This window comes from Sus scrofa, chromosome 2 (genome assembly GCF_054392235.1).
Source record: "Sus scrofa isolate SSC_HxYL_T2T_F1_AM1 chromosome 2, Sscrofa_HxYL_maternal_Yorkshire_Landrace_v2.0, whole genome shotgun sequence".
Classification (NCBI taxonomy): domain Eukaryota; kingdom Metazoa; phylum Chordata; class Mammalia; order Artiodactyla; family Suidae; genus Sus; species Sus scrofa.
Genome location: NC_139384.1, coordinates 34,016,050 through 34,035,098, shown reverse-complemented (window position 1 = coordinate 34,035,098; position 19,049 = coordinate 34,016,050). Strand labels below are relative to the sequence as shown.

The window sequence follows — 19,049 nt, the reverse complement described above, 5'->3', positions numbered from 1 at the left end:
TATATTTCTTTTCCTATTTTTCATGGTACAAAAAGGCCACCAACCTGCACTTGGAAGTAATAATTGATGAGCCAATCATTTCTGGCAGAAGCTGGGAAGGAGAGAAACATGCTCAGAAAATAGGACTCAGATAGGAAATAAGAAAGGAACACTGAAGCATCTATACAGAGGCTGGTTTTCCATACATCATCTCATTTAGAGCTCACCACAACCCCCTGACATGTATGTAGTATATACATTTTAAATATGGGAGGACTGAGGATCAAATAAGTTAAATATTTTCCCGAGATCACAGAGCTACTAAGTCAGGTTAGGACTCCTAGCCTGAATAACAGTCTTAATTCAGGACTAAAACTCCATAGTTAGTATCTGGGGATAAAATTCCTTAACAGCTAAATATCAAGAGGAGGAGCTCATTTCACAAAAATGAAACTGGCAAAAGAGGAGGTCATTAGATCACTGTTCAACATGTGTTCCTTGCTCTTGCCAAATCATTCTCTTTCCTAAGCAGAAGTGACTATCGGTCATACAGACCAAGAAAGAATTTCTTCTTCACAAGTTCTTTAGCTTATTGCTAAGTGACTGCAGTTAGAAAGAAAGCTCTCTTTTCTTTATATGCGCAAACAGATGTATGCACACAAATATATGCTTATCAAAGATTTTGAGAAGAGTTATCAAAATGAATTTCACACACTTTCATCATCATCATTATTTTCATCATTATCATCATCTCAGGACAAAATTTAGCTCAACAGAAAAGAAATTTCCTTAACTGTCCATTTTGGAAAATGTTTTCATTACCTCCAAAACAGAACTCTAAGGTAGTTCTAATAACCAGAAGGGAACCAGACTCTTCCAAAGGTTTTATAAGTATATATATATATACCAGAAAAAGAAGACTTTTGAGTACCCTGATAAATGTTTATCTCCTTCTACCCTCCCTCCCTCCCTCTCTCCCTTCCTTCCTTCTTCTACCTTGCTTCCTCCAGAAAATGTTTACTGAGTGCCTATGATGTCCTAAGCACTAGACAAGACTCTAGAGATAAAACTCTCATTGAAGTCAAATGTATCTGCTGAACGGAACTTTGCAACTAGTGGAGGAGATAGACATTAATTAAGTGATCCCACAAACCATTGTGAGATTGGCAGGTGTAGTGAAGAAGGCTTTGAGATAGGGGTTGATGAGAAAGGGCAACAACAGCTCCCTGAAGAAGGGATGCTTAAATTATAACCTGAAAGATAAGCAGAAATCACTTTTGCAAAGCAGGTAAGGAACATATTTCGGGCAGATGGAATAGTACATGCAATGGTCCTATGGTGAAGGGGATCACGGCAAATTGGAGGGAATGAACTGATGCCAAGAGTGGATGAAGGACAAATCTGACAGATATGGAGAAAAGATGTGTTTCAAGATGAGGAATGAGATATAAGGAGGGTCATAAAGGGACGGGTAAATTGTTGGAAGGAGTTTTTCATGAAAGCTTCAGAAGGGTTCAGCAGGAAATGACATAATTGGGTTTGTGTTCTTAGAACTTCACTTTAGCCTAGATGTGAATAATTGATTCTCTGTGCAGGTATGTGTCTACAGTAGAGATGCAAATAAGTTCTCTTGACCACCTTGTGGCATTAATTTCTGTTCTCATTGAATTTCTATCACCTCACTTATCACACATCCTGTGGTTACAATTCTCTCTTTTATCCCTTGATCCACACAGTAGACATTGCCCTGTGTTTTTTCTTTTTCTTTCTTTCTTTCTTTTTTTTTTTTTTTTTTTTTTTGCTGTGTCCATAGCATGTGGAAGTTCTCGGGCCAGGGATCAAACCTGAGCCATAGCAGTGACAACATCGGATCGGCCACCAGGGAGCTCTTTGCCCTTCCTGATTTAGTCTGCCAAACACTGCTAACACAAGCAGTGTGTAGTATGTTTTCAGCTAATGTTCAGTGGTTACAGAAGGGATTTTGGCAGAATACAGAGAAGGCAAAAACTCAATTGTTAAACATGAGAGTTTATTCTCTTGAAGTTCCCTGGAGAATTTCTACAAGAATCATCTCACTGGCTTCCTTTTACCTTTAGCCCCACCTCACTACTGTCTGGATATGGCACATTTTTCCCTACTCCAATCTTTCTTCTCCCTCTTCTCCAAGCTCCTATCTATCCCTCACCAGCAATCAAAAGGAGGTTCAAAATTCCTGCTTCCATTTATCTAAGTCTCTTAAGTATGGCAGTGGGAAACAGGGCAAAAGATGGAAGACTTGATTTTTCATAAATAAACAAGCCTAGAGAGAGGTTTTTCCTAAAGCAAAGAGGCATATCTCTTCCTAGAAGGAATTATTCCTCCATGTAGCCAAGCAGGCTAAAGCACAGTCACCTTGTGTGTGTGTGTGTGTGTGTGTGTGTGTGTGTGTGTGTGTCTTTCAAGTTTAGACTTGCTTTTTAATTTATTTTTTAATGATTTTTATTTTTTTCATTATAGTTGGTTTACAGTGTTCTGCCAATTTTCTACTGTACAGCAAAGTGACCCAGTCACACACATGCACACACATACACATATATATATTCTTTTTCTCACATTATCTTCCATTACAAATGACTAGATATAGTTCCCAGTGCTATACAGCAGGATCTCATTGCTTATCTCTTCCAAAAGCAATAGTTTGCATATATTAATCCAAGATTCCCAGTCCATCACACTCTCTCCCCACCTTGGCAACCACAAGTCTGTTCTCCAATTCTGTGAGTTTCTTTTCTGTGGAAAGATTCACTTAAAGTAATGATTATTTTCTTTCCTTTTCATGTGCAGGAGTCATTTGCTTCTATTTTACCCACCAAACTCTAATTAGTTATGCTATATCAACAGCAAAAGGCAAGAAGTATGAAGGATGTTTAAGAAACATGACTGTAGCAGATGAAATCCAGAAGATGAGAAATCAAATGGTCATCATCAAAATTTAGAATAAAGGAGAGAGCATATATGTCCTTATAAGAAAGCAGACAAAATAGACCTTTGTGTGGATTTAGAGATGGAAAAAAACAAATTTGCTATAGGAAACATCAGCTCCCAACAGACACTGAGAAGTGAGAGCATTAATGACAACAGAGGTAGAAAGGAAGGTAAAAAGAGATGAGAAAATATGAAGGCTTCCCAAATGAACAGAACAATTTGCCAACATATGTGTCATTCCTCTCATAAATTAACTTCTTTGATGGGCTTAATTGCTTAAACAAATGGGATGGAGCTATTTTCAGTGAAATTATTTATTCTAATTACCAATTCCCTTACAGTGAAGGGAACTGTGAGAAATCATACTTTTCTAGGCTTCACAGTTTCAGTTAAATATTTACACGTTCAAACTGACACTAAAAGTAATTGCTGCCTCTTGAACCTCTAAAAGATAAGTGTTCAGGGCAATGGAGTTTGGGTGGCTGCAGGTGGGTCCCTCAAAGAAGAAATCCATTGTATTCTGTAAACTGTATTCCAGCAGAGAGCCACTGCCTTCTATTCAGACTCCTCCTGCAAAAAAACCTATCCAATGAGAATGAGTTGGTTTAATTTCTAGAGGATCAAAAATTAGGCTCTAGCATTGGAAAGTCTAGGTTCAACTACTGGCTCCATCACTGCCAAGCCGAGTGACGTTGTCCAACTTACTTATCCTTTCCAAACCTCAGTTTCCTACCCTGTAAAATGAGGACAATAATAATTACTCCATCATAGGCTTGTTGTAATAAATAGGGAAAAACATTAAAACACTTAGAATTATGGCTGCCGCATAAGTGTCCGCTATTGTTATATTACTAATCATTTTCATGAGCAAATAGATGAAGTGATGTAGTTAAAGCACAGTAATTCCTCCAGACATGTTTGTCTTCATGAGTTCCTCCTGAGAAAAGGATGTGCATGCAGGTTTATGTGGAAGGTACAGGGATGACCTACAGGGAAACTAGGCAGTGTCTGAGGAGGGAAGGCTGTCGATCTGACCTGAGTTAAGCCAGTCATCACACTGGGTGGCTGAAGCTTAATTCTGCAGGGAATCCTAGGGAAATGTTTGCCTATCACTTGAACGTCTAGAGAATTGGCACATTTTTATATTCACATGCATCAGTAATTGGTTGAGGGTGCTAATTCCTCAGCACTTCTAGCCAGCTGTTAATGAGCAGAGCAGCTTCCTGCAAAGAGCCCTCAGGGAAAGAGATGCATATACTTGAAATTGGATGATGTCCAGAGCACCGAATGGACATCTGAAATTAATAATAACTCAGGGACTCAACAACAGCTTTCAAAACACAGCTCTGAATTATGGCAGGTGATTTCCTTGTGACCCTAAAATGTAAGGAGCCTTTGAAATGATCATACTAGATGTGTTCCAGCCAAGCTGTCACTTTGCATATTTATGTCATTTTTTCAAAAGCAGTATGGGATGAAGTATTGAATATAAGAGCCATAACAATATAATGAAGTAGGAACAATTTGGGGTACAGAATATATGTACTTGAGTCTTGGCTATGTCATTTACTAGTTTATGACTTTTTAACCAAGTTTTGTTTTTTGAGCCTCTCCTTCCACTCATTAAATTGGAAATGATAATAGTTACCATTTATGGATCTTATATTAAAGTCATTTAAAGATGTCAAAACACTTTACAGCTGTCAGCATTCTTTCTAGTCATCACGTCCAGATTACTGAAGCTGACCACTTCAAATAGCAAACCTCACTTTGGGGACCATTCTTGGTGGAAATGTTTGCAAAATACACATCCCCAGTAAACTGTATTTGATACAATGATTGAATTATTTCACAGAGCAATTTACCCTACAACAGCCATAATCTCTATGCTAATATAATATATTGCACTATTTGCTTTCATGCTTCCTTCTCCCTCATGATATGCTTATCCTCCCTTATTGTTATTAGTTTCCATGGCAACGAAATGACTAAGCTTATTAAATCAGTAACCCACGTTAACATGTAACACCAAATAAGCTCCAGCCAGCTTGCAGGTAGGCACCACGTAAATAAACTTTGCGATAGCTATTTTCCTTGCTGCTCGGAGGAATTTTTCACTTAGTTTCTGATTCTTTGCTGTATTTGGATAGTTGTGGATTTCAGTAATTTTCATGAAAATTAGCACTATACTGTGCACTGACTATAGCATTAAAGAAGATGGGGCACCTAGACATTTCTCTGTAGATACCTCATTCATTTATCAATTCATTCATTCACTCATTTAACAAATATTGCACCCCCCAACTGTATAATGGGAATATAATAAGGAATCAGACCTCTACCTCACTGTAAAGGAAAATGTAGTAATGTAGCTTAGAAACAATAAGTTTGTATAAATGATCACCATCTTATTACATTCTATATTATTCATTATATTGTAAGACAGTTTCAGATAATGTGCTTTGGGGTTTAGAGTTCCAGGAGAGAAAAACATATTTCTAGTTTGAGAGATCAATAATAATTTAATGAAGTAGTTAAGATATTAACTGATTCTTCGAGAACAGGTAGAATATGGATTTGGGAAGGTAGAGGGAAAAGCTTAGAAGAAAAGCATGAACGAGGGCACAGAGGCAGCTCCTCGGGAGATGTAGAATGTGGAATGGTAACTGGTCAGTTTGACTTGAGATAGATACATAAAAAATTTATAGGAAATAATTTTCCTAAAGTAAGTGTAGCCTGAAATAGAAGGCATTGAATGCCTGACTAATAGGTATGGACAGTGACAGCCACTAAGTCGTTGTGAACAGGTATGGGCAGGACTCATGGCTATACTAGGGTATTGTATTTGGTAGTGGGGGACAGGCTGGAGGGGAGACCAGTAAATAAATGTTAGGAAGGGTCTGGGAGCCATGAGAGAAGAGTTACTGCCCACTGGGAAGAAGGAACATAAAAGATGTCTACCAAGGAAAAGGCAGAGGAGGGATGAGAGTCGTGAGACCTTGACAAAGGCAAAGGGACAATCTAGATCACTCAGCTCTACAAATCATGCCCTTCCCCTGGAAATGAGGTTATCTATTATGAACTTGCTCTGCTTTCCCCTTGTCTGTCATCGAAACATTTATCTCAAAAAAAAAACAAACAAACAAACAACTGCTCCTTAGTCATCTCTTACCCTCAAGAACAAGTGCATGAATCATAACTTCTATTTTATAGCAAGAAATAGGGAGGCATGAGAAGTTCCGAAATTTACTTATCATTAAAAGTTCAGATAGGAGGTAAAATAATAAACTAGCATATTCATGAAAAAAAAAACTCTAAGCAGAACAACAGTGACAACAACAAAATCGCAATCTTATTCAAGTTCCAACAAGGTATATGGTAAATAACAGGTACCCAATAAATGAATTTGAGATGAATTAATAAGTGATTAAATGAAGGAGTAACAAGTAAATGAAAGAAGGACACACCTCCTTGAATCAGTGAACAAATGAAGTGTTGGAACAAAGTTCTAGATATGACAGCAATGTTTCCTCAATCTTTTATATTCATATTTAAAAAAAATGCTTAACAATCTCAATCCATTAAAACCTAACTTTGTTCACCTAAGTCACAATTATCCATGTGTTATGATGAGATATTCACTTAATATACTTTGAGCAACAGCTATGTGCCAATCAATGTATTAGGTGCCCTGGATACCAAGACATATGGAAGGGTCTTAATCTTGAGAAGCTTACAATCTGAGGAGATAGCAATTGAATAATAATTATAAACTGTGATAGGCATTAAAAGTGGACATTTTTTCAGGCTGCAATGAGAATTCTGTAAAGTGTAAAAACGAGTTCATTTATGTCACTCTTTAATTTGTAACTTTTTCAATCAGTGATGGCAATATTAATGTTTAACTATTCCATAAGACTGCAGGGTTGACATAAAGGTGTACTGAGTTAAAAACTTCAGATGTTCTAGTATAAGCTATTTTTATTAGTATTACTTTTCATTGGAGATTTACAGCATCATTGCATCAGCATTTCAAAAAGCCTACTAGCAAATCCTTTCAGATCTAGGAATTAATGAAAGCAGTAGTCATTGACCCAAATCTCAGAAAGTTCTCTCCAATTACAGAAGTTAAATGACTACTTTTTAAGGAGAAAATTATTTCACTAGAATTTAAATATGCCCCCAAACTTTTCAGACAGATGATTTTTCTCTAAGAAATGATAACCAGCCCTACAAAATGTGTCATGCAATGTAGAGAATTAAAAAAAAAATCGACCACTTAAAACCTAATTATTTAAAGTGGTAGATAATAGAATGGCCTTGCTCCAGATGAGGACACTTCAATTCTGATTATATTCAAGAAAAGAGATTTACAAATCTAAGTTGCATTCCTGCTGCAGCTGGTATAGAAAACTTCTTACAGTTTTATAAAAGCTAATCACCAAGAAATGAAATTCTTTTTAAACAAGATAGTTTATAAACAGAGAATGAAATTTATCTCTTACCACTGATAAAGGCTGGGCACAGCATGAGTTCAGGACACTTGTAAGAAGTGGGGGAGGTAGATTAGGGCTCCATATTTCTCACAAGTTAAGCTAGTAAACTGGATTGCATATTGGTTGGGTTTATAATTCATGATATGAAATTATAACAGTGAAGTAAAAATTAAGCAGAAGGAGTAACCTTTTCCTTTCTTAATGCCAAACAACATCCATCACAAGTATATCACATGTTAGATTTGTACCTGGTTATTGTCCTGAAATTGATGAATCTTTGAAGTTTGGAAACTTGGAACTTGTCTTCTCCATCGTTCCACTCTTTCCATCCTGTCCTCCACTTGATGAATGAAGAAAATGACAAGAAAAGTGAAGTTACTGTCCCAACAAATCACGGAGAAGAAAACGTAGTGCACTGAGATTCTATCAAGTGCAAGACACAATATCTATGGCTGCTATGTGTCCCAAATCAGCCTTACGAGGCTGACTCCCTGAGGTCATAAACTGCCTGAAGTTTTGCTTTTCCTTTATTTTAATTGTGCAGAATAGCACCTCACACTTAGTAGCTGCTCAATAAATACTATGTCATGAATGAATAACTATTCATTAAGGACAAAGATACAGAGCAAGGCAATAGCAGAGTGTTGTCTCAGAGCCCAGTTTTCCTGCCACACAGACCTGGGTGCTTTTCTTGGTGCCACAAAACCACCAAATTGGCTTGCAAACTCAGGAGTTTCCTGGGTAAAAATGCCCCCAAACACAAAGCGCATGGAGAGACTGAAGAAAGAGGCAGACTACTCTAGATTGCTGGGTGGAACATTTAATAACCGCTGACTGACAAGGTCCAGCTTTTGGGTCCACCAGTAGTCACATCCTCTCAGTGACCTCCTCCAACTCCAAGTTTTATAACTGCATGTTTGCTACCAAGGACAAACTTTTGAGAGTGAAAATTCCTGTTAAATTTACTTTGAGGCAAATATGCACCAAAAAACATCTCTGTCTTATTTCAAGTTAAAATTAATTGTCTGCTCAATGTATCTTTTAAAGCTACACTTTCTAAAGAGTTTGACCAAGATAAAGTCCAGAATCACAAACAATCCAGTGCAAATGCCATGCCCATATTGGTCTAGCAAATTAAGAGATAATCTCAAAATAAAGATCAATAAGATTAAATAATTCCTAATAACCCATTCAGCTTTAACATTCTATAACATAGCTTTCATTAAAATTTTTGAAGAAATGAGGAAAATAGAATTAGGAAAATAATAAATAACCATTTACTCATTATTCATGATAGTAATAATAATAGAAAGCTATAATTACACAGCATATAAAATTTACACACAAAATTTATGTAAATAAGATTATTGTGATGATTAAATAATACACCTAACCTACTTAGACCAAGACCTGGCATATAAGGAGAATCAAAAAAGGTCTGTTAACCCCATTATTATTATTATTATTATTTATCATAGCAATAATCACATTAGGAATTTAAAGATAGTAAACTAGCGATAAAAGAATCAAATGGACTGGACTTGAAATTTGGTTCCTCCACCTTTAATCTGCACAATCTTGAGAAACCTACAGAACAATTATGAGTTGCAGTCTGCTCAGCTACAAAATGAACATAATAATAACAATCCTATTCTCATGGTTGCAACAAAAAAAGTTAATGTACCTAAATTTATGATTGGCAGTAGTAAGGACAAAATAACTGCTGCTCTTTCAATAGTTATTGTTATTATTAGTTAGTCACAACATTTATGTAGTAGTTTTCACTAGATCCACCCTATTGAAGAGGCAACTGAAGCTTATAGAGAAAATAACTTGAGCAAATTCCTCTTATTGGATAGAACTGGGATTACGATACAGATCTTGTGGTTCTTAAGCAGTCCAATTTCAATTTGGACAAAACTGCATAGCAGAAAATAGTCCTACCCTTCCGCAACTTATTGGTGAGAGCTCATGAGTTCATGTACAAAGTCTCCCAGCTAATTCCACTGACATTTTTGTTGGAAGTTTTCAGAGGCATAGTGTCTTAAACATGCACTTTTCGGAAGTGTATTTTATGGAACAAAACTGTTGTGATACTTAAAAAACAATAAAAGGAAGGGAGATGGCGTCCATATCTCAGTTTGAGAATTGCTCCATATCTTATTCACCTGTTGTAAATTCACAATACACATCAGCATATCAAAGGAGTCCTGCACAAGATAATTAAAAATAAATTATACTGTATTTAGTCTCACATTTAATCCCAAATTCCTGAACTATTTGAGCAGACTACAGAATCTACATGAGGTAATACCAGTTTCCATGAGGCTAGGAGTTATATATAGACTGGAAAATTGTTGAGATAGATAATAAAGAGCAAGGTAGATCTTTACTTTCCCCTCAAATTTCACAATGTATATGAATACCTGATCTATCTGTACATGCTTATCTTTGAAGGCATATGGAGAATTAGAAATCTAAGTGGCAACCAGGGCCTAATGTGGAGTCCCCATCTCAACTGTCTTGATAAGCATATCCTGGAAGATGATTGGCTGCTTCATCCCTAAGTGTCCCCCATAAAAGCACTGACATCACCATGCTTTTGGTTTTGACAATCTATTGTTCTCACTTTGGACTCATTTTAATTCTGTCCCAATCTAAACTTTGACCAAGATATTCTTAAAACAAACAAACAAACAAAAAACTATATGACATTTGAGAAAGAGGATAATTACGAAAACACGACAATTTCTTGACTTCTCTGTGCATTTCATAATGCCTTGTCTTCATTAACACAGCTTTTTCAATTATAGTTGTCTTTAATATACAGTTTTAGTTTATCATTCTAAATTTTAGTGTTTTTGTTTTAAATTTAAAAACACTACACTCTCCCTTTAAACTATGCTGAATACAGAGTTCACATATTGTTTTTGTACTGTTTCTTTGGTTTTTGAGAGGGGAGGATGCCCTCTTTGTGCCAGGAACACTTAACACTAATTTTAGCTCATATCTTCCACTTCATTAAGATGAAAATTGGATTGGCTTCATTGGAGTATTCCTTGAAGGGAATGAAAACTTCCAGGGAGTTCACATACTAAAGTCTTCTTTTGGTGGTGATTCCTTGAGCCATCTGTATGTTAGTTCCCTGGTTGGAGTCTCACCTCTTCACTCACCTACCTCTCCACACTTCCTCTCCCTGCCAGGATTTGATGGTCATGGTGAAGAGCTCACATGGCAAATAAATAACCTGGCCAGGTATCATGGCACTCATGTGCAAAAAGGGTCTTTTAAATACTATAGATTATTGCCCTTAAAAGACAACTGCATTGATTGATTGATTTTTGGCCACACTCAAGGCACATGGAAGTTCCTGGGCCAGAGATCCAAGCCATGCCACAGCAGGGCCCCGAGCTGCTTGCAGTGACAACCTGACAACCCACTGTGCCACAAGGAAACTCTGACAACTACATTTATAACTAACACTTTCCCCCCTTCTATTAATGTCTTCTTTGTAATATGAGGACTTGACAACAACATCTTATTTTCCAACTTATTCATGAATTCTTTTGATAAATGTTGGCTGAGAACCTACTATGTGTCAGGTGTATTTCTTGGCACTGGTGATACTTCAGGAGCAAAGCAAACTACCACTCTGAGCATTAGGTTTTTTCTTTTTTTTTTTTTCCATTAGTAAAGAAATTAAGGTGTTCTACTTGTTTTTAAATCAAGTTTTTCATTTTTATTTTTTGGTATTTAGTTGTTTGACCTATCTATATATTTTGGATATTAAGGGCAAAAGACCTGTATAAGCATTTTTTTTCCAAAGAAGACATACAGATGAACAACAGACACAGTCATCAGAGAAATGCAAATCAAAACTACAAGGTATCACATTACACTTGTCAGAGAGCTATAATCAAAAAGACTATAAAGAACAAATCATGGGCAGAATGTAGAGAAAGAGAACCCTGTTACACGGTTGGTGGTAATATAAATTGGTGCAGTTGCTATGGAAAAACAATATGTAGATTCCTCAAAAAACTGAATATAGAACTTCCATATGATCCAGCAATTCCATTCCTGGGTATGTATCTAAAGAAAATTAGAACACTGATTTGAAAAAATATATATGCACCCCAGTATTCACAGCAGCATTACTTACAATAGCCAAGATATGGAAGTCATCTACATTCCCATCAATAGATGAATGGATAAAGAAGGTATAATATATATACAAATGAAATCAAATATTACTTAGCCGTTAAAAATGAATTTTTATTATTTGCAACAACATGGATAGACTTGGAGTGTAGTAAGCTTGGTGAAATTAGACAAAACAAATACTGTATGATATTACTTATATGTAGAATCTGAGTAGCATTGAGAACTTTGTCTAGATACTCATGTTGCAACAGAACAAAGGGTGAGGAAAAAAATGTACTTGTAATGTATACATGTAAGGATAACTTGATCCCCTTGCTGTACAGTGGGAAAAAAAAAAAGAATCTGAAAAATAAACAAACAAATGAACATAACAAAACAGAAGCAAACTAGTGGCTACTAGTAAGGAAAGGGAAGTGGGGAGGGGCAAGATAGAGATAAGACTTTAAGAGGTACAAACTATTATGTATAAGATAAGTAAGCTACAAGGATATATTTACAACATAGTGAATATAGCCAATATTTTATAATGTTTAAATAGAGTATAATCTATAAAAATATTGAATCACTATGTTGTACACCTAAAAGTAATATAATATTGTAAATAAACTATACTCCAGTAAAGAGAAAAAATTTCCCTGCTGCCTTCTATTGTAACTTAAGTGCTATGGTAATAACAAAAAGTTTGTATCCAGTGCATAATAAAAATCAATCTTAATATAAAAAAAGAAGTAGGGCGTTCCCATTGTGGCTCAGTGGTTAATGAACCCCACTAGCATCCATGAGGACATGGGTTCAATCCCCGGCCTCGCTCAGTGGGTTACGGATCTGGCATTGCCATGAGCTGTGGTGTGGTGTAGGTTGCAGATGTGGCTCAGATCCCATGTTTCTGTGGTTCTGGCATAGGCTGGAGGCTGCAGCTCCGATTTGACCCCTAACCTAGGAACCTCCATACGCCACTGGTGTGGCCCTGAAAGACAAAAAGACAAAAAATAAATTTAAAAAATTTTTTTAAATTAATAAAGAAGTAAAAGTATAAATAACTACTTTGAATTTTTGTTGTAAGGGTTAAATGAGATCTGTGTGTTAAGTACACAATAAAGTGTCTGACACATTAACCATTATCACCAAACCCAACAATAACATTAAAGAGAAGTTTAGATGTGGGGAGAAACATGGGGAAAACATTCCTACATTCTACCAGTGGTGGCAAGGTGATTATGATTAAGAGATAGATAATAAACACATGACTCAAAAATATTATTACAGAGTATGCAAAAACTAAGAAAACAAAGCAGGAAGAAGTTGATAGGGCATGGGAGAGCTACATGAAAACAAATCGTACGATGAAATATTTACATGCCCAGGAAGTACTTCACAGCACATATAACTACAATTGTAAAAATCAACAGGACAGAATACTTGTAGGGACCATCTTTCATGCTGGACAGAGTTATATTAAAGTGTAGTTATAGGAGGATTTAATCTTTTATTTTCCTTCTTTTGGGATTAGTTTTGCTTTCTATGAAAAATGTAATTCGTGCTAAAAATGAATGATGCAATTATCACTTGAGTATTCATACACTGACAGCCTCCAAGACATACACCAAATTTGAGGTGAGAAGCCTGCCATGCAGTGGCAGTCTTGCAATCTCGGCTACAAGGTGTTAGAAAGCTACAAGATGATGGATCCAAAATGGCAACCTACCAAAGAAAAGCATGGCCCATCTCCTTCAACAGCTTTTGGTGCCAATAGGAACAACAATAATAACAACAACCAACTCTCTGTTTCTTCCCAGAAGTGACTTCCTTCTGGAACATTTGCACCTACTACAGAATTTGTACAGCTAGAGAAGATTGACAGACTGGGTCTCTGGGCCACGGTGTGCTTTTAGAATGAAATTTCTGCCCATAAGAGGGAGTTAACAGAGCAGAGGTTGGTAGCTGGTTTAGCTGAATGAGAGACTCCTGCTGATATTCCCTAGCCAGAATATCTTCTCCACAGCTTAAGGAATGCAAGTGAAGAAGAGAGTTTTAGGATTGCTGTTTTGTGGGATAACTGAGGTAGCTGACTGTAAAAGCACACCAGCATGGCTGCAAAAGGAGTTCGAGCATACAAATAAGACCGACCAACACAAGGCATTCTCCTGAGTGTGATGTTTTGATTGGCCCCTTAACAGGATCCCCTACTTCCTTCTATCCTCCTGATTTCTTGCTTCCATTCCTTAACTCCATAGACTCTCTTGAAAACTTGCTCTGTGGTCTATTATGTCCTTAGGCAAGGAAATGTAGGAGCCAGATTCAGTATCAGTTGATTTATCATTAAGTTACTTTTGCTCCCCTTCCACTGTAACCCAGTAAACCAGCCCTAAGAACTAAATTCTTATCTTTGACTATAGTTCCTTTCTTAGACCATATTTTGAGGACCTTTTCCCAATGTTCTCCCCAAGCCTGAGCTTATGAACTTAATCATTATACTGTTGCTGCTATTGTGATTAGTATTAGGAGTAAGAGTAGTACTATTTATGTGTCAGAGACTTATTATGTGCTTTATACATATACTCTTCATTTAATCCTCACAAGAAATATTCAAAGTAGCTGTTTACTTCCAATTATTGTTTTACATATGCTAACTAAGGAACAAGGACATGAATAACCTGCCCAAGTTGAATGAACGGAGAGGCTGAGATTTACATCCAGATCTGTGCAATCTAAAGCCCATGTTTTAACCAGAATAATATCTTGATAAACACCGTATTGACCTACTCTATTCTATAATAACCATTATCTCCAGATCTTCCTAACATATAGGATCATGCTACAGGCTCTCTTACCTGACTCCTGCCAAGTTCCCTCTTGCTTGCATTACTACATACTGTTCTCTGTTGAGAATCTTTATTGTGGTAACATATTCCTCTGTAGACCTTCAGCATACCTTCTTGACATCTACCAAGGTCCAAAACCATATGTTCTTATGCTCTGGAGTGCATATATTCTGCCTTTTCCAGTGGGACTCTAGCTGTGCATTGCAGCTCCTTCACAATGGTATCTATTTCCCAATCTGGTCCCTGTCCGTCCCTCCTATTCCTCTGCCTGCAAAGTTTAGTCATCATCCATCATATGGCATAGACAGAGTTGATGGCCAAACTCAAGGACAGAGAAAAGTCATTTTTCTCCAAGCAAGGCTAGAGAGAAACAATATCTAGTAATCTGGAGATATATACTTCAAAAGATAATTTTAGCAAATTTATTTACATCTAACTGTAATTTTAATTGTCTGTTTAATTAAACTTGTTCAGTCATTGCCTTCATCAAGGTCATTTTGAAATATAAATTCTCAGAGAAGGTCTAGCCAGTATTCCCCTAAAATTCAAGGTACCTAAGCTCTCTTAGAACATGCCTCTGGTTTAGAGTTACTCATTTGTGTTATTACTAAAGAGCTTTGCTCTCTTACTATCTCATTAATTAACTCAATTTAGAAGTGTGCCTCCTACAATTCAAAATTTGCTATTAATCCCTAGAATATTCATCTCTGCACAAAACCCACTGTTGTTGATGCTGATGTTGTTTTTATAGTATTTCAGACAGTTTCAAATTCATATTAAAAAAAAGCATCCTATTATTGTAGTTGCTTTAACACCATTGCTGATTTCTGTCATTTCTGTCACCTTTCATAGTAAAAAATCTATAATATTGAAGGTTGTTTACTCACTGATTTTAAATTATATAACATGTAGAGCAAATCAGCATACTCCCTGCAAAATGAGTACTTTGTGAAGTATACAAAGGAAGCAAGAAGTGCTAAGAAATAACACTTGGTAATATTTCTTACATACTAGACATATCACTAGCTACTTTTTATATGGCACCCTTTATATTGGAAATCAATATATCTGGGTTCTGTTTGAAGCTACCAATGACCTGTGTCTGATGGAGGGCAAAGAGGGCCACAATTCCTCCCACTCCGTATACCTCCCCTTCTGCATTGTGATGTTGCCACTCCTCCCACAGAGAGTGGAAGTCAGCTTTTTTTTTTTAACTCCTTGAATTTCTACTGATCCTGTAACTTGCATTGACCACCACATGTAGCAGAAATAATGTGATAGGAGTTTCGAGCTGAGGCTTAAAGAGGCCTTGATACTTGTACATTTGTTGTCTTGGAATCTTGAGACCATCATACTATGATGAGGCCTATATTGAAAACTATGATGGAGAGAAAAAGGCCCAGATGTTCTGGCAACTCCAGCTGATCCAGCAGCATACTGAAGTTGCACGAATGGACAATGAAAAAGAAGCAGGAGTTCCCATGGTTGCTCAGAGGGTTATGAACCTGATTAGTACCCATAAGGATGCAGGTTCAATCCCTGGCCTTGCTCAGTAGGTTAACGACCCAGGGTTGCCGTGAGCTGTGGGGTAAGTTGCAGACACAGCTCAGATTTCACGTTGCTGTGGCTGTGGCGTAGGCCGGCAGCTGCAGCTTTGATTCAACCCCTAGCCTGGAAACTTCCACATGTTTCAGGTGCAGCCCTAAAAAGAAAAAAAAAAGAAAGAAAGAAAGAAAGAAGAACTGCCCAATTATCACACAGAATCATGAGACATATTAAATTTTTGTTGTTTAAAGCTACTCAGTTTTAGGTATTTTGCTACACAGCAATAATTAAGAAAGGAACTGGTATCAGAATTGGGGTGCTCCCATAAGTAAAACTTAGAGCATGTGACATTGGTTCTCAGACCAGGCAACAGGCAGAGACAAGGCTAGAAGAAAGGAGATATTTAATGGAGGCTAAAATATACCTGATATACCCAAAGAAACTGTTCTCAGAGACTTGGACAAGAGAAATCTCTATTTTGTTGTAGGAAATTTGGAAAATTTGTCTCCTGTAATAGCTTGGAAGTCAAAAATGAAGCTAAGGAGTTCCCGTCGTGGCGCAGTGGTTAACGAATCTGACTAGGAACCATGAGGTTGCAGGTTCGGTCCCTGCTCTTGCTCAGTGGGTTAACGATCTGGCGTTGCCGTGAGCTGTGGTGTAGGTTGCAGACGCGGCTCAGATCCTGCGTTGCTGTGGCTCTGGCGTAGGCTGGCGGCTACAGCTCCGATTCGACCCCTAGCCTGGGAACCTCCATATGCCGCGGGAGCAGCCCAAGAAATAGCAAAAAGACAAAAAAAAAAAAAGAAGCTAAGGTATTTGTGGACCTGGTTAGAGCTTCAGGGAAGTATGTTAAATATGTCCATTGGCTTGTATTTTTAAGCTGACCATTTAGAATTATGATACTAGAATCATGAACAATTTTTTTTCCTGTGCAAACAGAATTTAAAAGAAATATAAAGGTAGTTCCCTGGTAGCTTAGTGGGTTAAATATACAACATTGTCATGGCTATGGCACAAGTTTGATCCCTGGCCTGGGAATGTCTGCATGCCATGGTGCAGTCAAAAAAATAAATAAATAAAATAAAGAGAAAGGAAATATAAATGAGCAAAGACTTTCTGGGCTAGAAAATATAACTAACTTATATTTCTGGTTTTTCCATGTGACAAAATCTTCTCAAAGTAAGAAATGGTCAGAAGTTTGAGACTAAAACAAGGATATGGTTCTAAGACCCTTTGTTAAGACCTCAGAAAGATTTAAGACACTCTTGGAATCTTAAAGCCATGGTTCCACAGCAGCCATATATGAAATATCTGTCACACAAGGAACCATGGATATTACCTTTGGGGCGTTGAGTTAACCTCAATCAGATTAATTAAAAACTCACAAAATTTCTATGTGTTATTTACCACCTGTACTAAAAGAGATAATTTAAAATGGGCTTTAATTTAAAAAAAAGATACATGCATCTCTATGTTCATAGCAGCACTATTTATAATAGCCAAAAGACAGAAGCAACCCAAATGTCTATAGACAGATGAATAGATAAATACGATGTGGTATATGTATATATGTAATGGTATATATATAATGGAATATTACTCAGCCATCAAAAATGAAATAATGCCACTTGTAGTAACACAGATAGACCCAGAGATTATCAGAAGTCAAAGATCCTATGATATCACTTATATGTGGAACCTAAAATATGGCACAAATGAACTTATTTATGAAACAGAAACAAACTCACAAATACAGAAAATAAACATGTTTATCAAAGTGGAAAAGTGATGGAGGAGGGGTAAAGTAGTTTTGAATTAGCAGATACAAGCTACTATATATAAAATAAACAAGGTCCTACTGTATGGCACAGAAACAATACTCAATATCCTTTAATAAACCATAATGGCAAGACTAAAAAAGAAAAGAAAAGAAGCCAATAGTTCTCTAAATTCCATAAGCAGGAAGCAGGATAATTAAGCCACTTTGCTGTAAATATGGAATATTACGTACATCTCAGTGGGTGTAGCCAGGAGACCAGAGGTCAAAGTCAAGAGTAGAAGTGAACAGAGAATCAAAGAATTATTCTCAGGAAGCAGAAGTTAATCCTAAACTAATCTAAGAATATGCTCTTTCCCAAAAATAGAAGAACCTAACAACATGAGGCCTGTAAGTTTGATGCTACAATTGGAATGAGACACTTGTGGACACTATGAGAAAACTGAGTATATTCTGCATGTGGGAGAAATATGATTTGTGGCCAGCAAGCCAGAAATGTACCAAATTTACTAGTATATTGTGATAAGCTGTAAAAGATGGCCACACTCCTTTTTTTTTTTTGGTTGCACATATGGCATGCAGAAATTCACAGGCCAGGGATTTAACTTGTGCCCCAGCAGTAACCAAAGCTACAGCAATGACAACGCCAGATACTTAACCAGCTGAGCCAGCAGGGGACACTTTTTTTTTAAGATTGTCATACTCTTGCATTTCTACTACACACGTTTCTCTGCAATGTGACTTTACCATTTCTCTCGTCATCAACATCAATATGCAGAGTCTACTTTTTTTTTCTTGTCTTTTTTTTGGGCGCGGGGGTAGGGGGGTGCATAACCAGGGCATATGGAAGATCCCAGGCTAGGGGTCAAATCAGAATTATAGCCTCTAGCCTGGTTATCTGGACTGTTCACCTCTTCCATCTGATTCATCACGTGACTGTGGCTGTATGAAATCTGCAGAAAAACCCCCTACTCAACCCACAGAATCATAAGAAATAACATTTTTTTAAACCACTGTTTTAGGGCTTAGTCTGGTAGTTTATTATGCAACAATAGGTCATTGAAAGATCATGGGATATACTGTGAAAACCCTTAGCCTTCCTCTATTCTCTAACTCTTTGTGATAGAGAACAGATAGTATCAATTTTATCCTCCTTCTAGGGATATTGGGATAGTTAAAGGTGATCCTGAGTATTCTAATAAATCTTAATAAAAATGTTTTCACTATGCTGCTTCTTACATCTTTCAAAATTAGTTTATATTTAAGGAATATTATTCAGCTATATTTATAAAATCTTGGCTA

General features: G+C 36.8%; 1 protein-coding gene across 18 annotated transcripts in view; it reads right to left on the bottom strand.

Annotated features, from left to right (window-relative positions):
* Positions 1 to 19,049, bottom strand: part of LOC146405318 (uncharacterized) — an 887,521-nt gene that overhangs the window by 303,205 nt on the left and 565,267 nt on the right. For 15 of the 18 annotated variants that reach the window (XR_014837126.1, XR_014837133.1, XR_014837127.1 and 12 more), the window contains one exon: positions 7,688 to 7,779. Coding sequence is in view for 2 of the 18 variants with exons in the window: in XM_085011605.1 (XP_084867731.1) it covers positions 7,688 to 7,779 (92 nt within the window). In the remaining 16 variants the exon portion in view is untranslated. Of the gene's footprint in view, positions 1 to 1,752; positions 7,780 to 19,049 lie in introns of those variants that run through there. The other 3 variants (XR_014837136.1, XR_014837138.1, XR_014837135.1) reach the window with 1 other exon arrangement.